The 17,198-nt window shown below is 52.0% G+C and overlaps 1 protein-coding gene across 1 annotated transcript; it reads right to left on the bottom strand.

Annotated features, from left to right (window-relative positions):
• Window positions 1-214: 214 nt before the first annotated feature.
• Window positions 215-11,154, bottom strand: GHRHR (growth hormone releasing hormone receptor). Its single transcript, XM_057304517.1, has 13 exons — window positions 11,067-11,154; window positions 9,789-9,962; window positions 9,560-9,667; window positions 8,918-9,015; window positions 7,600-7,697; window positions 6,774-6,906; window positions 5,282-5,435; window positions 4,958-5,018; window positions 4,439-4,508; window positions 3,639-3,730; window positions 3,015-3,144; window positions 2,322-2,363; window positions 215-559 (listed from the first exon to the last, which is right to left on the bottom strand). Exons 1-13 carry the CDS (start codon window positions 11,152-11,154, stop codon window positions 434-436), a joined length of 1,374 nt encoding a protein of 457 aa, XP_057160500.1. The 3' UTR covers window positions 215-433.
• Window positions 11,155-17,198: the final 6,044 nt, after the last annotated feature.

Genomic DNA, 17,198 nt, shown 5'->3' with positions numbered 1-17,198 from the left:
AATAACGGGGACGGAACACGACAGAGGAATGATAAAGGCACTTCTGCACCGGAGATCCAAGTCAAGGCTGTAGGATATCCTCCCCTCCCCCCCAGTGCCAGCGCAGGTATTCGCTCAAACTCTATTCATTTACAAGTTTATTGGCTCCTCTGGCCTTGGGCTATGGCCCAGACTCCAGGAGAAGCAACAGGAGAATAGAGACAGAGCAACCCAGGCGGCCAGAGGTAGACACCAGGGACCTAGGGTCAGGTGCAGGTCAGGTGCAGGACAGGGTGAAAGGGTTGTCCCTGGCCAGGGCAGGGCAGGAGCTGGGGCGGAGGCGTGGCCTGAGGGCTCTCTGGGGGGTGGGTCCCTCTTGCTCCTGCAGAGGGTCCTGGGCCCACCGTGGCTGCCCAAGTTCAGGTGTGGGCTCCAGTTGTGTGATGCGGCCAGCCTAGCATACAGACGTCAACACCTTCACCCCGGAGCGGGAAGGCATCGTCCACTTGGTGAGGGCCCTCCGGGCTGGCAGCAGCTCAGGGTCATGGCCATGCCACCGCCGCAAGATCTCGGTCCTCACCTCCGGGGACAAGGGAGAGGATGTTAGGAAGGTCGCACTGCTGCTTCTGTACTCCACCCCGGTGGGACTGAGGGTACAGGGAGAGACCATGCAGGAGAAACAGAGACATGGACTCCTGGGAGAGGAGAAGCCAAGATTGGCCGTAGCCACCGCTAAGTATTACCTCTGGAAGATACTACTTCCTCCTTCCTGTGAGTATTCCTGGCCATTCCCTTTAGCTCTTTTCTCTTTTAGCACTGCCTTTGTGTGAGTCCAGTTAAAGACATTTTCTATGGGTGCTTTCTTCAGTTTCTGACCAACTAACCACACTGCCCTCCCTGAGTGGCTTAGACCGTGTGCTGCTCTGGGATTCAGTCCTGCCCTGCCCACCGAACTGAACTATGGCCACTGGGAACCTGTCCAGAGGATATGACCTAAAGGGAGTAAAGACAGATGTCTAAGGAGCTGTAGATGAGGGGACTGGGATTCCTGTAAGCAGCTGGGTGGGGGAGGGAGAGGGCAGGGGAATCTGAGCTGTCACACCTCCAAGGGGCTGTTGGGGTCAGAGGGAGCTGAGAGGCTGTGACCCACCTGACAGAGCTGAACTTCAGCTGTAGTGAAAGACAAAAGGGAGACAGATTTCTGTTCAACATAAAGGTGAGCTTTCCCACAGGTGCTTAACAACAGAAGAGCTATTTTGAGTAGTAAGCTCCCCGTCACCAGAGGTATGTAACTATCCAGTCTCCAACATGATTTCCCAGGACGGATCCCTTCACAGCTCTCCATGGAAGCCTCTTTCCCAGGTCCCCCCAGCCACAGCCAAGGCTGTTCCTCACCCATGTCAATGTCCACAGGACCCAAGGGCCACTACAAACAGATACTGCAGTCCTGTGTTTGCACCCAGACCCCCGATAAGGCTGTGTGAGACTCAGGGTGGCTGGGGTGGGAGTAGTCAGCGGGGTGGGAGCCTGTTAGGGACAGAGGCAGCGGGAGAGGGAGAACACCATTCCACAGCTGGCAGAGGGCATGTGCACCCAGGACTCTGGCAGATCCGAGCCCACGGCAAATCCATGCCGCCAGAAGGAGCCCGTCACTCTGCCGTGCACACAGCAGCAAGGCCTGGGGGCTAGGACGCTGAGCTAAATTCTCTCATCTCTCCTACAAAGCAAGTCTGTCCTAAGGGACAGATGCAAGGTGCTTCCTGGGTGGGATGTTTTCATTTTCCTCTCTCTGCCATCTTTCCATACTTCTGCAAGCGTATCGGCACTCTCTAGTCATGGGTGGGTCCTCCTCTGTTTGGTCTGTTCTCTTCATCAGTCCCTCTCTTCCAGGTGTTTTCTCTCAGGATCCCTGGCTCTGTTCTCCATCTTCCCCCCTGTTGCTCCTGACTCTATTTTCCTAGTTCCCTTTATGCTTTCCTGGCTTTTTCTGTTCCTGTCTCGGTTTTCTATCTCTCCCAGAGCTGGTTTATTCCCTCCTCCACTCTCCCTTTTGTTCAGTTTTAGGAGCACAGAGTTGGAGGATCCTTTAAGACCATTCCTGGTCCCAAATGGGTAGTATATATAGTCCAGCCCAGAGGAGGGATGGATAAAGGACATTGACAGGAAGCAATCAGGTTCAGCTTGATCTAGAAGCTCAGGATAGACTAAGCTTCCCAAAGGACCACAGGAGTCAAGGTTTGGCTTGAGTCGGGATTTACAGGGCCTGGGAAGAAGAGAGATGTGACCTTGGTCTGGTGGAAAGGAAGGCTTAATGACTAAGGATAGCCTGGAAAGTGATATACCTCTTGGTTGAGGAAGCAGTACAGGATGGCAACGATGAAGCCCTGTGGGGCCAAAGAGAAAGGACCACATCAGAATACTGTGGCCTGGCCATAAGATGTCCACAGTCTTTCTACTATCTTTTCCTCTACCCACCTCCAGGCTGTGGCCTGGGCCAGGTCTTTGGGGAAAGGGAAGGAGGTGCATTCATCTCTTACTATGTGCCAGGCACGTTGTCTCATGGAATCATCATAGCAAGCCTGTTAAGGCCGTACTGTTGATCCTGCTTCTCTGATTTTCTTTATTTCTGCATCCCCCAGTACTGAGCACAGATCCTGGCACATAATTGGCACTCAGTAAATGTTGGATGGACAAGTAAGTAGATGATAGGTGTGTGGGTGGATGACGAATGGATGGATGAATGGATAAGTGGATGCTGGACACATGGGTAGGTAGGTGGATGGATGGATGGATGGATGGATGGATGGATGGATAGTTGGATAAATGGATGGATGGATGATGGGTAGATGGATGGGTAAATGGTTGAGTAGATGGGTTCAGGGGAAGTGAACGAATAGAGAGAGAGAGATGGATGAAAGAAAGAATAACCAGCCTAGTAACCCTCAACCTACCATGAACTCTACCAGACCCGTGGGCAGCACCACCTCCCTCCTGCCCAAGGACTCAGTGGGAAGAGTCCCTGTGGGGGCCCTCACCTGGAAGGAGCCCAGTCCCAGCTCTAGGGGGAGGCGGATGCCCAGGCCAGCACTGTCGGGCAGAAAGTTGAAGATGACATAGTGAATTCCAAACAGCGGGATGAGGAGCAGTGTTGATTTAGAGAGACGCCTGCAGGAGAAGACAAGCCCTAGGCACCCGAGACTGGAATCAGAAACTCCCGCATGCCCGCTGCTCACTCCCACTTCCCATCAGCTCCCCATACAGACGCTATGCACCAGGTACCCTGGAAAACACCATGCTCCCCAAACACAGTGCGGTACAAGGCAGGGTTTCCTGACTTCAGGACATGGATCTTGCTGTTCTCGCTGCCAAATGCTCAATTTATTCCAGTCAACATCTATACATCAAAGTCTAGTTCAAAGACCACCTCCTCCAGGAAGTCTTCCCTAACCATACCTCACTCCCATCCCCCCACTGGATATTTGGAGCCTGTATCCTCCCCACGTTGTGATCTCCTAGAGCGCAGGGACCAGATCTATTCTCTCTCTGGAAGCTTAGGGAGGAGCACAGTCCAGGGTAGTGAATAAAACAGAACCACACCGACTCCCACTCCATTTGTGTCCCCAGCGTCCCGAATGCACACGCGTGTGCACACACATTACCAGTACTGAGACTCGGGGTGGAGGCTGCCCTGAGCCGGCTCCAGTTTCCTCAGCAGGATGCGGATAATATTGAGAAAAAGCCCAAAGTTTACCTGGAAATAGAGGTGTGGGAAGGTAAAAGGTAAGAGTCAGGAATGGACTGGTGGCCTGGGACGGGGCCTCTGGGGAATTAGAAACCCCAAATCCTTCCAACACAGGGATGTGCAGGAGGAGGGGTGTGTACAGATCATTGCTCTAGAACTTGTATGCTGGAGACTGGGGGCCCCACATGGAGCTCAGGGGCTCACGGTCCCTCTCCTTCTCCAGCCCTGGAATAAAGGGTGGGAGTCAGGCCTTGTCATCCTGCCTCCAGCACCTCCCAGGGTCTACTCTGACACAAAGTCGGTGTCCCCCGCTTTTGATAAAGTTGGGGGACATGTGCAAATTCCCTGAGGCCACGCACACCAGCCCCCGCTGCCCTGTTTGCAGCATGGGAGCGGGGGGCGGGGGGGAGGTGGGTTCCGCCAGAGCCCTCCTTCCGCTCCCGCACGCCAGCCTCGCTGCAGGGCTATGTGATCTACAGTCAGGCACCGGATTCCTCACAACTCTGAGCTAGAAGCCTGAGTGCTGGTGGAGACTACCCTCCTAGTTTCACCAGTGCGACACTGAGGTCCAGAGAGGGCCTCATGGAGAGGCTGGCAGAGCCGGGCTGAAGAAGCCAGGTGTCCTGACTCCCAGCCTGGAGTCATGTTTCCTGCAGTACAGCCCCCTCGGCCAACCCAGGGAGAATAAAGCAGCCGGCGCTGGCCCCAGGGACTGACCCCCACAGAGAGGACGATGGGCCCTTTGATGATCCACCAGTAAGGGGAGCTGTCATCCAGGTCCCAGCACCTAGGGAGAGGACAGGCCGGGACTGATGGGGGCCACCAAAAATGCCCACCCTCCCTTATTTCCTCTCTCAGCCAATTGGGCCCCCTTCCAAAGGAGCGCATCAATCCATGCTGGGCTTACCCCCATTCTCTCTCTACCCACCTGCTTCTTGCTGGCCCCAAAACCTCCCCTGTTCCAAGTGACCCCTATTTACTGTGTTTCCAACCCCCCACCTCTCCCTGAGCCCAGCACCCCGAGAATCTGAGGCCCCCTCCCACCCCAGGTCCTGCCCCTTCCACGCTGTCCACGATGGACTTCCCATCTTGCGCCCAAGCTGCGAATTCCCTGAAGGCAGGACTGGGGTCTCCTCTGCCTCTCCCCAGCTTGGAGGATCGCCCCACTGCCTGACTGTCCAGCCCACACTCCAGGGGGACCTGGCACCGTGGGATGAGGTAGCCACCCAGACTCACGCCACATCCTCGAAGGCCACCTTACAACACACCCACACGCCAGCGAAGAGCAGGGGAAGCCCTGTGGGGGGACAGAGGAGACACAAGTTAGGGGTCTGCATCCTCGGCTCAGAGACCTGCCCCTACCTGCCACCACCACTGCCGGCCACATGGGGCACCAGGAAGGTAGGACCAGGAAACTGTAGGACTACCGGTGCTCTCCCTTCCCCCCGCCCCCGGGCCTGGCATCATCATCAGTAAGCTGAAGGGACCTTTGGGTGAGCTCCCTGTGCATTCCCAGCCTTCCCCTAGCCCCATGGTGCCCTCCCCAGCCTTAGTGCTCACCCCAGCCGGCGAGAACCAGCCACCAGAAGGCTCTCCTGGTGCTGGGCGACTTGGAGGCCAAGAGGCAGGTCAGGTACACGGCTTCCACCAACAGCCAGCTGAAGTTGGTCATGGTGGCGAAATGGGAGGTGGCCACAGAGACCTTGCACAGAACCTGTGGGCCGGGGCCTGGCTTCTTCAGAGCTGGACACCCACGGGAGCCCCCACCCCACTCAGGAACCTTCGCCTTGGGCTGCGTGGTAGTACAATGTGGTGGTTAAGAGAGCAGATTTGGGGTCCGGGTTCACATTTAGCATGTGTTAGCTGGGTAACCTCCGAGACCTCGCCTTTTCATCTGTAAAAGGAAACACTTCCAATACCTATCGCATGGCCTCATCATGAGGATTAGATGGAAATGCTGCGTATGAATTTTTACTTTCGGTCAGCCCTTCCTGACCCACATCCATCCCCAGAACTGTGCATATGGACCCCCCATTCCTTCCTGCAAACATACAGCCCCCTCACCCCGCATTCGCTCATTCACTGCAGCACTCGCTCCTCTTTCGGGGTGAAGAGCACTGCCTCTGAGCTCAGGGAGCCTGAGCTTGGCCCCAGGCCCACTCATGTACAAATGGGACTAAAATGAAAATACACATAGGAAATAAAAGTGGTAATATTTGCAAAGCATTTAGGCCAATGCCGCCACATAAGTGCTCAATACATATCGTTATTACTATTTCTTTCATTTGTTCAAGGTCATTGTTGCCTTGCCCGTCTGTGTATCTGTCCATTTCCAGCACAATTTTAGTGTGCCTGGGGAGTGCGGGGCCTCCACGCTGCCCCCAACCGTCTTTTATTTTCATTCTCCTCTGCTTCTCCCACCTCCCTGGCCCCGTATGACTTCTCTGGTTCTTGGACAGGCTTCATGTTTTCCTGTCTGTGAGAGTCTGTTCACCCTGGTCCCTCCAGTTAACGTGTCCTCCCTCCCGGCCCCCCCCAGCTCCAAAGCTGCCTTCTCCCTGAAGTCCAGCCCTCAACACCCCCTCCCCCACTCTGTGGTCCCATAATCTGGTGCATTCTGTCCCCAGGGCCCCATGGGTGCTTCTTGAGGGAGGGACCCGGCTCTGCCTGGCCGCACACATCCCCACAGGCAGCCACAGACAGGCTGGCGTGTTCGGGGAGGTAGGAAATGCAAAGACTGCTGGGGTGAAGTGTGGGCTAGGTTGGAGTACAGATAAGAACAGAAAGGGGAACGTGGAATATGGGAGATGACATGGATTGGCCCCGCCGTCCGAGAAATGGCACGGGGATTTAGGACCAGACTCCGGAGAGGGGCAGGAAGGGAGAGGGTGTAAGGTGTTAGGGTGTTTCCTGTTCTGTAATTGGCAATTGCAGAGCCCCAGGGTCAGCCCACAGGACTGGGCAGGCTGGTGGGGGGTGGGGGCCCTTCTACGTCTCTAATGCAGCCTTCCCTCCCCCACCCACCGTGGGGCCCTCCAGCCCCAGCGGTTACAGTGGAGAAGCTGCAGTGGTCTGTGTTCTCCCCGTGGAAGAGGGTGGCGTCCTTCAGGAACACAGCGCCCGCCTTGAGGATAAAGGTGATGAACAGCTGGGTGTGGATGTAGTTCCGGGGACAGTGGAGCCTCCTGGAGGAGCGGGGCGGGAGGAGGGTGAGCATGGTGGGAGGCGAGCTGGACTGACTGGAGTCAGACCGGGCTGCCCTTGGAGCTTCAGGTGTCTGTGCAGGACAGCTGAGCAACCCCTACCCCGGGCTCAGCAGAGGTGAGAGGACAGAGAGGACCAGTCCCTGCCTTCGGGGAGCTCAGAGTCTGGGGACAGAGGCAGAAATGGCAGGGTACCACCCAGGGGAGCCCCCTAGGTGCACAGAGAGATGAGGCATGGCCGCATGAGACAGACAACAGCACAAGCCGTGTGGTGGGGCTCAGACTCTGAAGTTGGGGGGTGCTCAAGAGGGGCAACGGTCAAAGGGTTGGAATAGTCAAGAAGGGTTTCACAGCGGGGAGGCAAAGAGGATTCTTAAAGCAGATGGGAGCTGGGCTTCAACTTCTGACAGATATAAATATATCAAGGACAAAGTAACTGGGCATTCCAAGCAAATAGAGTAAGTTCCATGTGAGCAAAGGTGTAGAGATGGCACTGAGTCCTGGAGTACGAGGGGTGGGAAGGGAACACGCCATGGAAAGGAAAGGAAAAGCCAGGAATGGCTACGGTGCCTAGACCTGGGAACCTCCCAAAGGTCCAAGGAAGGAATCTGGCTTAGTGCTATGGACAATAGGGAGGCAGCGAAGGTTCTCGAGCAGGTGAAGAGGACAGCAAACCTGAGAGCAACCAGGATGGCAATGGCCACAAAGAGGGCCACGACGGAGATGCTATGGCCCAGCGTGTAGATAATCTTCACCGTGGAGAAGTAGGATTTCTGGAAGGGTAGAGACGGAGAAAGCCTCAGCGGCTGCACTTTTAGAAAAGGGGAAGCTTGATGACCGAGCAGGTGAAGGCTCTCAGTTCTACCCCAGAACGCCCCATCTAGGGGCAGGGGCGCCCGTGGGAACCATGGCAAGCTCCCTCATGAACAGAAGTGTTTGCTTACAGCCTGTTTTGCACCTGACCTGTTGGTGGGCGGTGGCGGGGGGGTGGGGGAGAAGGGGAGGGTAGAGGGAGACGATTGACTCTTACTGTTCCTGGGGCGCAACAGGCAGCAGAGAAACCACAGCTTCCTTCAGTCATTGGCCTATTTTGTCATTCATTGAGGAATGACAAAAGCTCATGGGTATTAAGGAGGGCACGTATTGCAATGAGCACCCGGTGTTATAGGCAAATAATGAATCATGGAACACTACATTGAAAACTAATGAAATACTGTATGGTGACTAATATAACATTAAAAACAAAAAAGCTCACAAGGAAATGGGGCTTGTTTATTGACAACCTACTTCCTCACCATCTTGGGCACCCAACATCCCCCAAAGAAAGGGGGCAGCCAATGACAGCCACAGGGAAAAGTTCTTTCTATGACCAAGTATTTGTATCCATCAAAGTCCAGCCTGGACACCCCACCCCCACCCCCAAGATGGAGATGGAGGATGTAGCCCGAGGGAGGGGATTGAGGACCCCTGATGCAGGCAATCACCACCTGTGTCTGTCTTTTCATCTGAAAAATGGTCAGACTCATGCCTTCCCTTGCAGGGCTGTGGGGAAAGAGATATGGGACCGGGGGTATGGAAGCACCTTGCAAAGGCCCTGCTCAATTCAGAAGTGTGGGGTATGCACACCACTCCACAGACTGAGGACCAGAGAAGGGAAGGAGCTTGCCCAGGACCACTAGGAGCCTCTGTTTCCCTGGAACCACTCAAAGCTCCTGTCCTGGAGGCCTGGGCACAGAGAGGGCAGCCGGCACATCTCCCACCCTGCCTCTGCCTCCCCTCTTTCCCAGCACCATGGCTCATGCATCACCCTTGAGCAATTAGCAAAAGAACGGGGCCCTCTCTCTTCCAGACACTGCCATCTTCTGGAAACTTCTGCAATTAATATTCCAACCTGCTAGCTACAATGGAAATAGTAGCCCCTCCAGTTGTGCAGTCTACCATCCCTACAAACATCCATGGTGACCCTTCCTCCAAGATACCAGGAGCCTCTTACCTCCTCCGTCAGCAGCTCTAGGGGCACAGGGCAGGCCACAGGGTAAGGTGGGAAGGGCTCAGACCAGCCTGTGATAGTGCAATCCCGCTTCACGGCCCCTGGGAGGAATGCAGAGATGGGGACAGAGAATGGGTTATAGCTCCTTCTCTCTTTCCAGGATGGGTGGGGGAGCTGTGGACCATCCCGTGGTCCTGGCAGGGTCTGTAGACAGCTCCTCTCAATGACAGAGAGGGGTGTTCCTCCCTCCAGAGGCCTGGGTTCCAGGTCCAGCCCTTCCTCACTGCCCCCACGAGGGGGCTGGTAGCGTGTGAACCGTCAGATGGGCTCTGCTCCCCTCCACTCCATAGGCAGCCCTCCTGCTGACACCCACAGAACATTCACTTGGGGTCAGGCCCTGGGTCCGGCACGTCCATGCTCTGCTCACCAATCCTCACCCCCTATGAGGTTAAAGTTCTTGTTTTCCCCAGGTCACAAGTCAGGAAGCTGAGGGTCGGGAGGTTGAGTGACTTGCCCAAGGGCACACGGGAAGATGGGAAGTTGGTGTTCAAATCCAGATCTACTGCCCCCAAAGCCAGGGTGCGCCTGCGGTATTCTAGCCTCACCAGATGAAACCACCTCATCTCCCCACTTACCACCACTTACCTGGCTCTGAGCTGAAGTAAGAGAAGAAATCGGGGCAAGAGAGAGTCACCCACTCGCCAGAGCCCGCCATCGGCCAGCACAGCAGCCCATCCCATGTCATCGGGCAGCCTGCATAGAGAGACGGGAGCAGAGCAGACACAGGGGGACAGGCTCCTTCGCATTCGGAGTGATGAGGCTAGAGGAGGTAGATGAATCGAGAAGCCACCCCTTCCCTCCCAAGCAGCCGTACCCAGGGTGGTGTTGGACATCCCTTCTGCTGCTTGCAGACACGACCTCTCATCCTCTCTCAGTTGGGCGATGAAGTCACATTCCGGGTGCACGTGGCCAGATACCTGCGGGAAGGAGGTAAGTGGATAGGCCAAGCCGATCGGCTGCTCCTTCTGGGTTCTCTGGTCCCAGAGACCTTAGGACAGAGACAAAGCCTGAAGCATTTCTGTGCCCCTGCTCCTAAGCACAGGGCCTGGCTCACGGCACTGACAAGGGCACTTGGTGGAGGAGGGAAAGGAAGAAGGGAGGAAGGAAGTGGAGAGGGAGGAAGGGGGGAGGGAGGAAGGAAAGAAAGGTGGACACTTGGACAGATGCTTTCCAATTTCATCTCATGGGAGTAAGTTCTGAAACACATTGAACACAAGTCTTTGGAAGATCTGGAGCTGGCTGAGCCCACGACTCGTCTGTGTGGGGCTCTTCCTCCATCCCTGCTCTCCTCCCCCCATTCTGCACTCCTGCTCCCTGGATGCAATTCTACACAAAGTACCTTGGTAGGTGGAACAATGCCCCTGTATACACAATATCTACATCCTAATCCCTGAAAACTGAATAGCCACCCAGCAGAGCCAAAGGAATTTTGCAGCTGGGATTAAGTTAATGATCTTTTGATGGGGAGATTATCCTGGATTATCTGGGTGGACAGGAGGTCCTTATAAGAGGGTGGCAAGAATGTCAGAGCCAGATAAGGAGATGTGAAGGAGGCAGAGGGGAGGGGGCGGGGGGGGGAATGGTGAGGGGGAGCTGAGAGAGCATGCATGGATACGGTGGGGTGCACACAGAAGAGAGGAAGAAGACTCCCTCACTGCAGAAGGGAAAGCAGTAGAAGTTCTTGTATGGCAAAAAAAAAAAAAAGGGGGGGCAGGGGAGGGACAAGACAGGTGAAGAAGAGTGGGAGACACAGGCTTCCAGGTATGGAATGAATAAGGTGCAGGGAGGAAAAGTGCAGCGCAAGGAATAAAGTCGGTAGTACTGTAATAGCGCTGTATGGGGACAGAGGGGAGCTACACTTGCGGAGAGCACAGCATGACATATAGTCAAATCACTACGCGGTATCCCTGAAACTAATGTAACAAGGTGTGTCAACTGTACTGAAATTACAAAAAAAAAAAAAAAAGAAGTTACCTATTCCCAGCCTTTGACAAATCAGATCCCACTCAATGCACAGCAGCCCCGGAGAGAAGATATGATCTCCTTCTTCACAAAAGAGTCAAGTGAGGCTCAGGAAGGGTGGGGGACTTGCCCAGGCCACATAACCAGCTCCTGGTGCTGGGGTTCCAGCCCAGGGCTCTGCCCCCGGGGGCAGGTGCGGCACGGTGCTTGGGAGGCATGGCGGCCCCTGCACACAGATGTGCACACACGCACCGCAGAGCGAGAAGGGGACCTCAGTCCACATGCACCGAGCTTCCCACCCAGTACCTTGTTGTCCTGGCCTGGTCCCTGTGTCCCTTGAGCTAACTCCTGGAAAACATGCTGGGAAATCGCAGCTCATTCAGGGTGGGCCCCTGACCCCTGACCGGCACCTCACTCTCCAGCACGTCAGTTTGCCAAAAGCTCCTCCAGCACCCCCCCCCCAGCACATCAAGAGAGGAACAGTCCCCCCAGTGCGGGAGGGGAGTGGCTGTCCTCCACTTCCTGCGCAGGCCCACCTGGCCCCTGGAAACACCCTCTTAAAAGGCAGCAACCTAAGGAGGGTGTGGCTCCTGGTGTGCTGGGGATTAGGGAGGGGTCTGGAGATTCTGTGGAAGAATTAGAGACCTGTAGCTCAGAGAGGACTTGGGAGACAGGAGCCGAGCCGGAGAGGCCCTAACTGCCTCCCCCAGAGGGCCCTGACAGGGCCTGGAAGGCAGCAACAGGGAGGCTAACTCAGCTTAGCCAGGTTTTCCTAGTCAGAGCTACCCAGAGCCAAGCAGCTGCAAGGGGAAGGGGAGGGGAGGGAGGGAAGAAGGGGGGAAGAGGAAAGGGGAAGCGGAGGGGAGGGGGCAGGGGTTCTCTGAGCCATGGCCAGTAACCTGCTTAGTAGGAAGAAACTCCTGGGCTGGGGAAGAGCAGCGGGGACCCCACCAGGCTCCAGCTGGACCCCCATATAGCTCCGGGGCTCCCGGCTCCGGAGCCCAGCAGGCGAGGCGGGAGGGTCTGTGTGGGCTACTCACAACTGGCAATGGGCTCAGCAAGCAGAGAATGCAGGCACCCCACGCCCCGCTGTCCATGGTGGGGCTCAGAGGTGGCTCCCTCAGTCAGCGACCTAGTCTGTCCTCCTTGTGAGCCTGGACCCTCTTCCCTCCCCACGGCCCCCTGCTGCTGCGGCTTCCACCCGCTTCTGCCTCCCCTACTCTGGCGGCTGTTTACATAGGCAGGAGCCAGCAAAGAGGATAGAACCAGCTAAATATTCACAGGCTTGCAGGACACCGTGCCCAGCTCAGCCCCGGTCCTGAAGTGGGCCTCCGTGTCCCCAACAGGGAGGGGCTGAGCACCCCTCCCCCTTCCACTGTGTCTGTAAGTCTGCCTGTGTGCCTGTCCTGACAGCAAGGGCCCAGAGAGGTGATAGCCACAGGACACTTCTTGCCCTACCAGGTCATTATTCTTTATCGTTTCCTTCTCTGAGCTCCGCCTTCTGCTGGCCCACAGTGGAGAGAGGCCCCCCAGATGAAGGAGACTCAGAGAAGAAGACTTGGATCCGCCATCGGGGAGCCCCCAGTTTGATTGGTGACCTGAGCTTCCTCCACAGGGCTGCAGGGTGAGCCCAGGGCTGTGGGGACACAGCGGGGATGGGGGTAGGCTGTCAGTGGGGGTTGCAGAGTAGGGATGACCTCAGAAAAAGAAGCGAGATCACAAAGCTCCCATGTGGGCTGGCCCAAAGGAGTCCTATCAGCAGGACCCCGCTACTTTCCCCGCAAGGACGCCAGCCTGTAAGGCAAGGTGGGGTCTGCAGGCATCAGGCTCTGGACTTCACACGGGGGCTTGTCAGAGTCCCTAGAAATCTTCATGGCAGCAGAGGGAAATGAGCCTGACTGGGAGGTTTGCAAGGGGACTCACAGAGCTAGAACACCCTGAACACAGCAAGACCACTGTTACCAATAGCGACAACTAGAGGACTTACCATAGCTGCTCAAATGATTTTGAACATTTGTTACCTGGTCATTTTTCTTATGGCTTTAGACTTTAAAATATGGAACCCCAATTGGCCAAGCTAAAGACAGTGTTCTAAGTCCCACTGGCTCTCGCACAGCCTTTGGGGATTTGGAAGCACACGGTATCTTCCGGGGCCCTGGATGCCGCTGTCCCTGGTCGGTCCTGACGTGTGTGTGTGTGTGTGTGTGTGTGTGTGTGTGTGTGTGTGCAGGTCTGCATCCCCAGAGCTTGCCGGGCAGGATGCTGGTGACAACAGGCATGTTTACAGCCTGAGATGAATCATGAATGATGAAGGCTCCTCACCCCCGCCTCGTGGAGAGTGAGGAATCATTTTACATCCGCAGGGCTTTATTTTTCCATTTGTATTCATCACCGACAGCGTTGAAGAAAAATATTTTGAAAAGAAAACAGGAACCACCCCAAGCCCCAGACCCCCTTCCCTTGCCCAAAGGTTTTCCTACGCTTTGCCCGTAAAAACAGTGCAGACAGGCGGCACTCACAGGTGGGAGAGAAGAGCACGGAGAAGGTGTAATTTAAAGGGAAAGTTAGAACCTTCCACCCATCAGCTACAAATAAGCAACAGCCCAAGGATACATACTACAGTGAATCACTGTTGGTAATTAGTGCCAATGTCATTAGCATGGATGATGGTTAATAATTGATATTGACACTTAATAATAATTATTATCTAAATGAGTACCTCTTCACAGGGAGCGATTTCATCCCCCAGGGAATATCTGGCGATGCCTAGAGACAGTTGTCAGTATTGCAGCCAGGGGTCAAGGGTGGCAAGGCGCTACTGGCGTATAACGGATTGAAACCAGAGTTGTTACTGAACACCCTCGGGGCACGGGACGGCCCCCCGCAACCCCAGAAAGAACTGTCCGGTTTAAAAGGTCAATGGAACTAAAGTTGAGAAACCCTGATCCAAGGAGTCTCCAGGCCCATGGTCTTTCCAAATAGACCAAGGTCACTGAACACTCCTAACTTCCTCTGTATCTACTCAAGTTCACCTTCTGCCTCTGGCCAGCCGTGTGACCTTGGGCGTTACGGAACTTTTTTGAGCCCCAGTTTTCTGGCTTGCCAGGATAAGTAGACAAGAACAGGCGTATAAATTACCTTACAGAGGGCCTAGCTCACAGTGGACAGTCACGAATGGCAGCGTGTAATAAGGACGGACTGTCAGCGAGTAAGGTTAGAACAATCAGTTCTTTGTATGGAAAGAATAAGCTTAGCTCTCTAGCTCACGTTTACGAAATATAGCTTCTACCAGGTTTAAAGACGTTACGTTAAAAAAAAAAGGTGTTTTTTTTTTCCAGAAGGGAAATTTTTTTAACACCTCAGAAGAATGGAAACTTCCTTATAGAAAAAAATAAAAGCCATGAAGAAAAGATTAATAAGTTTGACCACATCTACATTTAAAAAAAAAAAAGTATGTTCGGGGCGCCTGGGTGGCTCAGTCGTTAAGCGTCTGCCTTCGGCTCAGGGCGTGATCCCGGCGTTATGGGATCGAGCCCCACAACAGGCTCCTCCGCTGGAAGCCTGCTTCTTCCTCCACCACTCTCCCTGCTTGTGTTCCCTCTCTCACTGGCTATCTGTCTCTCTGTCAAATAAATAAAATCTTTAAAAAAAAATAAAAAATAAAAAATAAAAAATAAAAAAATAAAAAAAAAAGTATGTTCAAGAAAGGACACCACAGATAAAACGACAAGCAAGCTACACACCTAAAGAAATGTCTGTGACCAATAATGACAAATAAAGAGATAATATCAAAAACATTTTTTTAAAAAATACCTGCAAAACCAACCATAAAGAGAAAAACCACCCAAAAGAAAAGTGAGCAAAGATACAAGCAGGCAAGTCAGAAAATAAGCAAGATGTAGGGCCAATAAACAGATGAGGGGGTGCTCAACATGACTCACGCTCAAGAAAATGAAAATGAAACTAATCATGAGCTACCCTTTTCCACCTATCACATTGCCTAAAATGTTAACATCTAAAAATATGAGACATGGAAAATAACGTGAGGAAATGATACTTTTCGACTTTGCAGATGATACTTTCCGACTTTGAAAAGCAACTTGATATGATCTTTGCAATGTATATACATGAACATACTCAAAAGCCAGAAGCTCCATTTCTGAGTATTTGCCCCAGAGAAAAGTATTATGTAGTAAAAACCAGAGAACAACCCAAAAGTCCAAGGATCACGAAATAGCTAAATAAAATGTGATATGTTCATACAGTGGAATACTACGGAGCATACCATTAAATACTATTAAAATACTATTATAAAGGGTGAACTAAATCTATTTGTATTAACATGGAGAGATTTTTTTTTTTAAATATATTTGAGGAACTTCTGCTTCCAGCCAAGACAAAGTAGTAGGACTGATGTACCCTCTTCCTGCCTTAACGACAGGAAATCCAAACGAAATATACAAAATTGTGGGTTTTAACAGGTGAAGAAAAAAAGCACCCAGGATCATCTCGATTGATGCAGAAAAAGCAGGTGACCGATTTGAACACCCTTTCAAGACAGAAACACTTAACATGCTCAGAGTAGTAGGGCACCTCCCCAACATGGTAAAGGCCATAAACGAAACACCCACAGTGGACACCACGCTCAGTGACGAAGATGGAGAGCTTTTTCCTTAAGATGAGGAACAAGACAGGTGTCTGCTTTCGCCACTTCTGTTCAGTATAGTATTAGAAGTTCTAGCCAGAATAATGAGGCAAGAAAAGAAATGAAAGCACCCAAACTGGAAAGGAAAAAATAAAATTATCTGTTTGCAGATGATCTTATTTGCAGAAAACTCTAAAGAATACACACACACACACACAAACATACACAAACACACACAAACACACACACACAAACACACACACACAAACACACACACACAAACTATTAAGGTTAATAAACAGATTCAACAAAATTGCAGGATACAAAATGGACATGCAAAAATCTATCTGTTGTTCCTTTTATACACTAAAAAATAAACAATCTGTAAAGAAAATTAAGAAAACCATTCCATCCATTTACAATAGCATCAAAAAGAATAAAACGCTTTAGAATAAATTTAACCAAGGAGGTAGCTTTTACTAAAAGAAAACCCCAAAACTACAAAACATTACTGAAGAAATTAAAGATCTAAAGAAAGGAAAATACGTCTCAGTTCATGGATTGGAAGACTTAATTTGTTAAGATGCCAATACTGTCCAAAGTAATACACAGATTCAATGAAACCCTTATAAAAATCTCAGTGGCATTTTTTTCAGAAATAGAAAAATTATGTTAAAATTCATATGGAATTTCAGGGGACCCTGAAAAGTCAAAACAATATTTCTGGGGGACGATATTAGAGACCTCACCTTTCCTAATTTCAAAACTTACTGCAAAGCTATGGTAATCAAAACAATATGGTGCTGGCAAAAATATACACATATAAACCAATGGAACAGAAGAGAGAGCCCAGGAATAACCTCTCCTTGGTATGGTCTATTGGTTTTGGCAATCCTGCCAAGACCATTCAATGGGGAAAGTACAATCTTTTCTACAAACGCTGCTGGGAAAACTAGCTATCCACATGCAAAACATGAAGTTGGACCCTTACCCAAACCATATCCAAAAATTAACTCCAATAGATAAAGACCTAAATTTAAGAGCAAAGAGTATAAAACTCTTAGTGGAAGACAGAAGGGAAAATCTTCATTACCTTGGATTTCACAATGATCTCTTAAATATGACTCTTTGGGGCACCTGGGTGGCGCAGTCGTTAAGCGTCTGCCTTCGGCTCAGGGCGTGATCCCGGCGTTCTAGGATCGAGCCCCACATCGGGCTCCGCTGGGAGCCTGCTTCTTCCTCTCCCACTCCCTCCTGCTTGTGTTCCCTCTCTCGCTGGCTGTCTCTGTCACATAAATAAAATAAAATCTTTAAAAAAAATGACTCTAAAAGCACAGGGAACAAAAGAAAAGTAGATAAATGGGATGTCTCTAAAAGTAAAAACTTTTGTGCAGCAAAGGGCACCATCAAAAGAATGAAAAAAACCCACAGAATGGGAGAAAATATCTCCAAGTCCTATATCTGATAAAGAACTAATAGTGAAAAAATTTAAAAATTCTTACAACTCAGCAACAAAAAAATAAACAGCCCAATTCGAAAACGGGCAAGAGACTTGAATAGACATGTTTCAAAGATGCTAGACGCATCAAATAGTAGAAGCTCAGCCTCATTAATCAT

Source organism: Ursus arctos, unplaced genomic scaffold, assembly GCF_023065955.2.
Source record: "Ursus arctos isolate Adak ecotype North America unplaced genomic scaffold, UrsArc2.0 scaffold_3, whole genome shotgun sequence".
Lineage (NCBI taxonomy): Eukaryota > Metazoa > Chordata > Mammalia > Carnivora > Ursidae > Ursus > Ursus arctos.
Note: the sequence above shows the minus strand (reverse complement) of the source record. Positions and strands in the feature narration are given on the sequence as shown.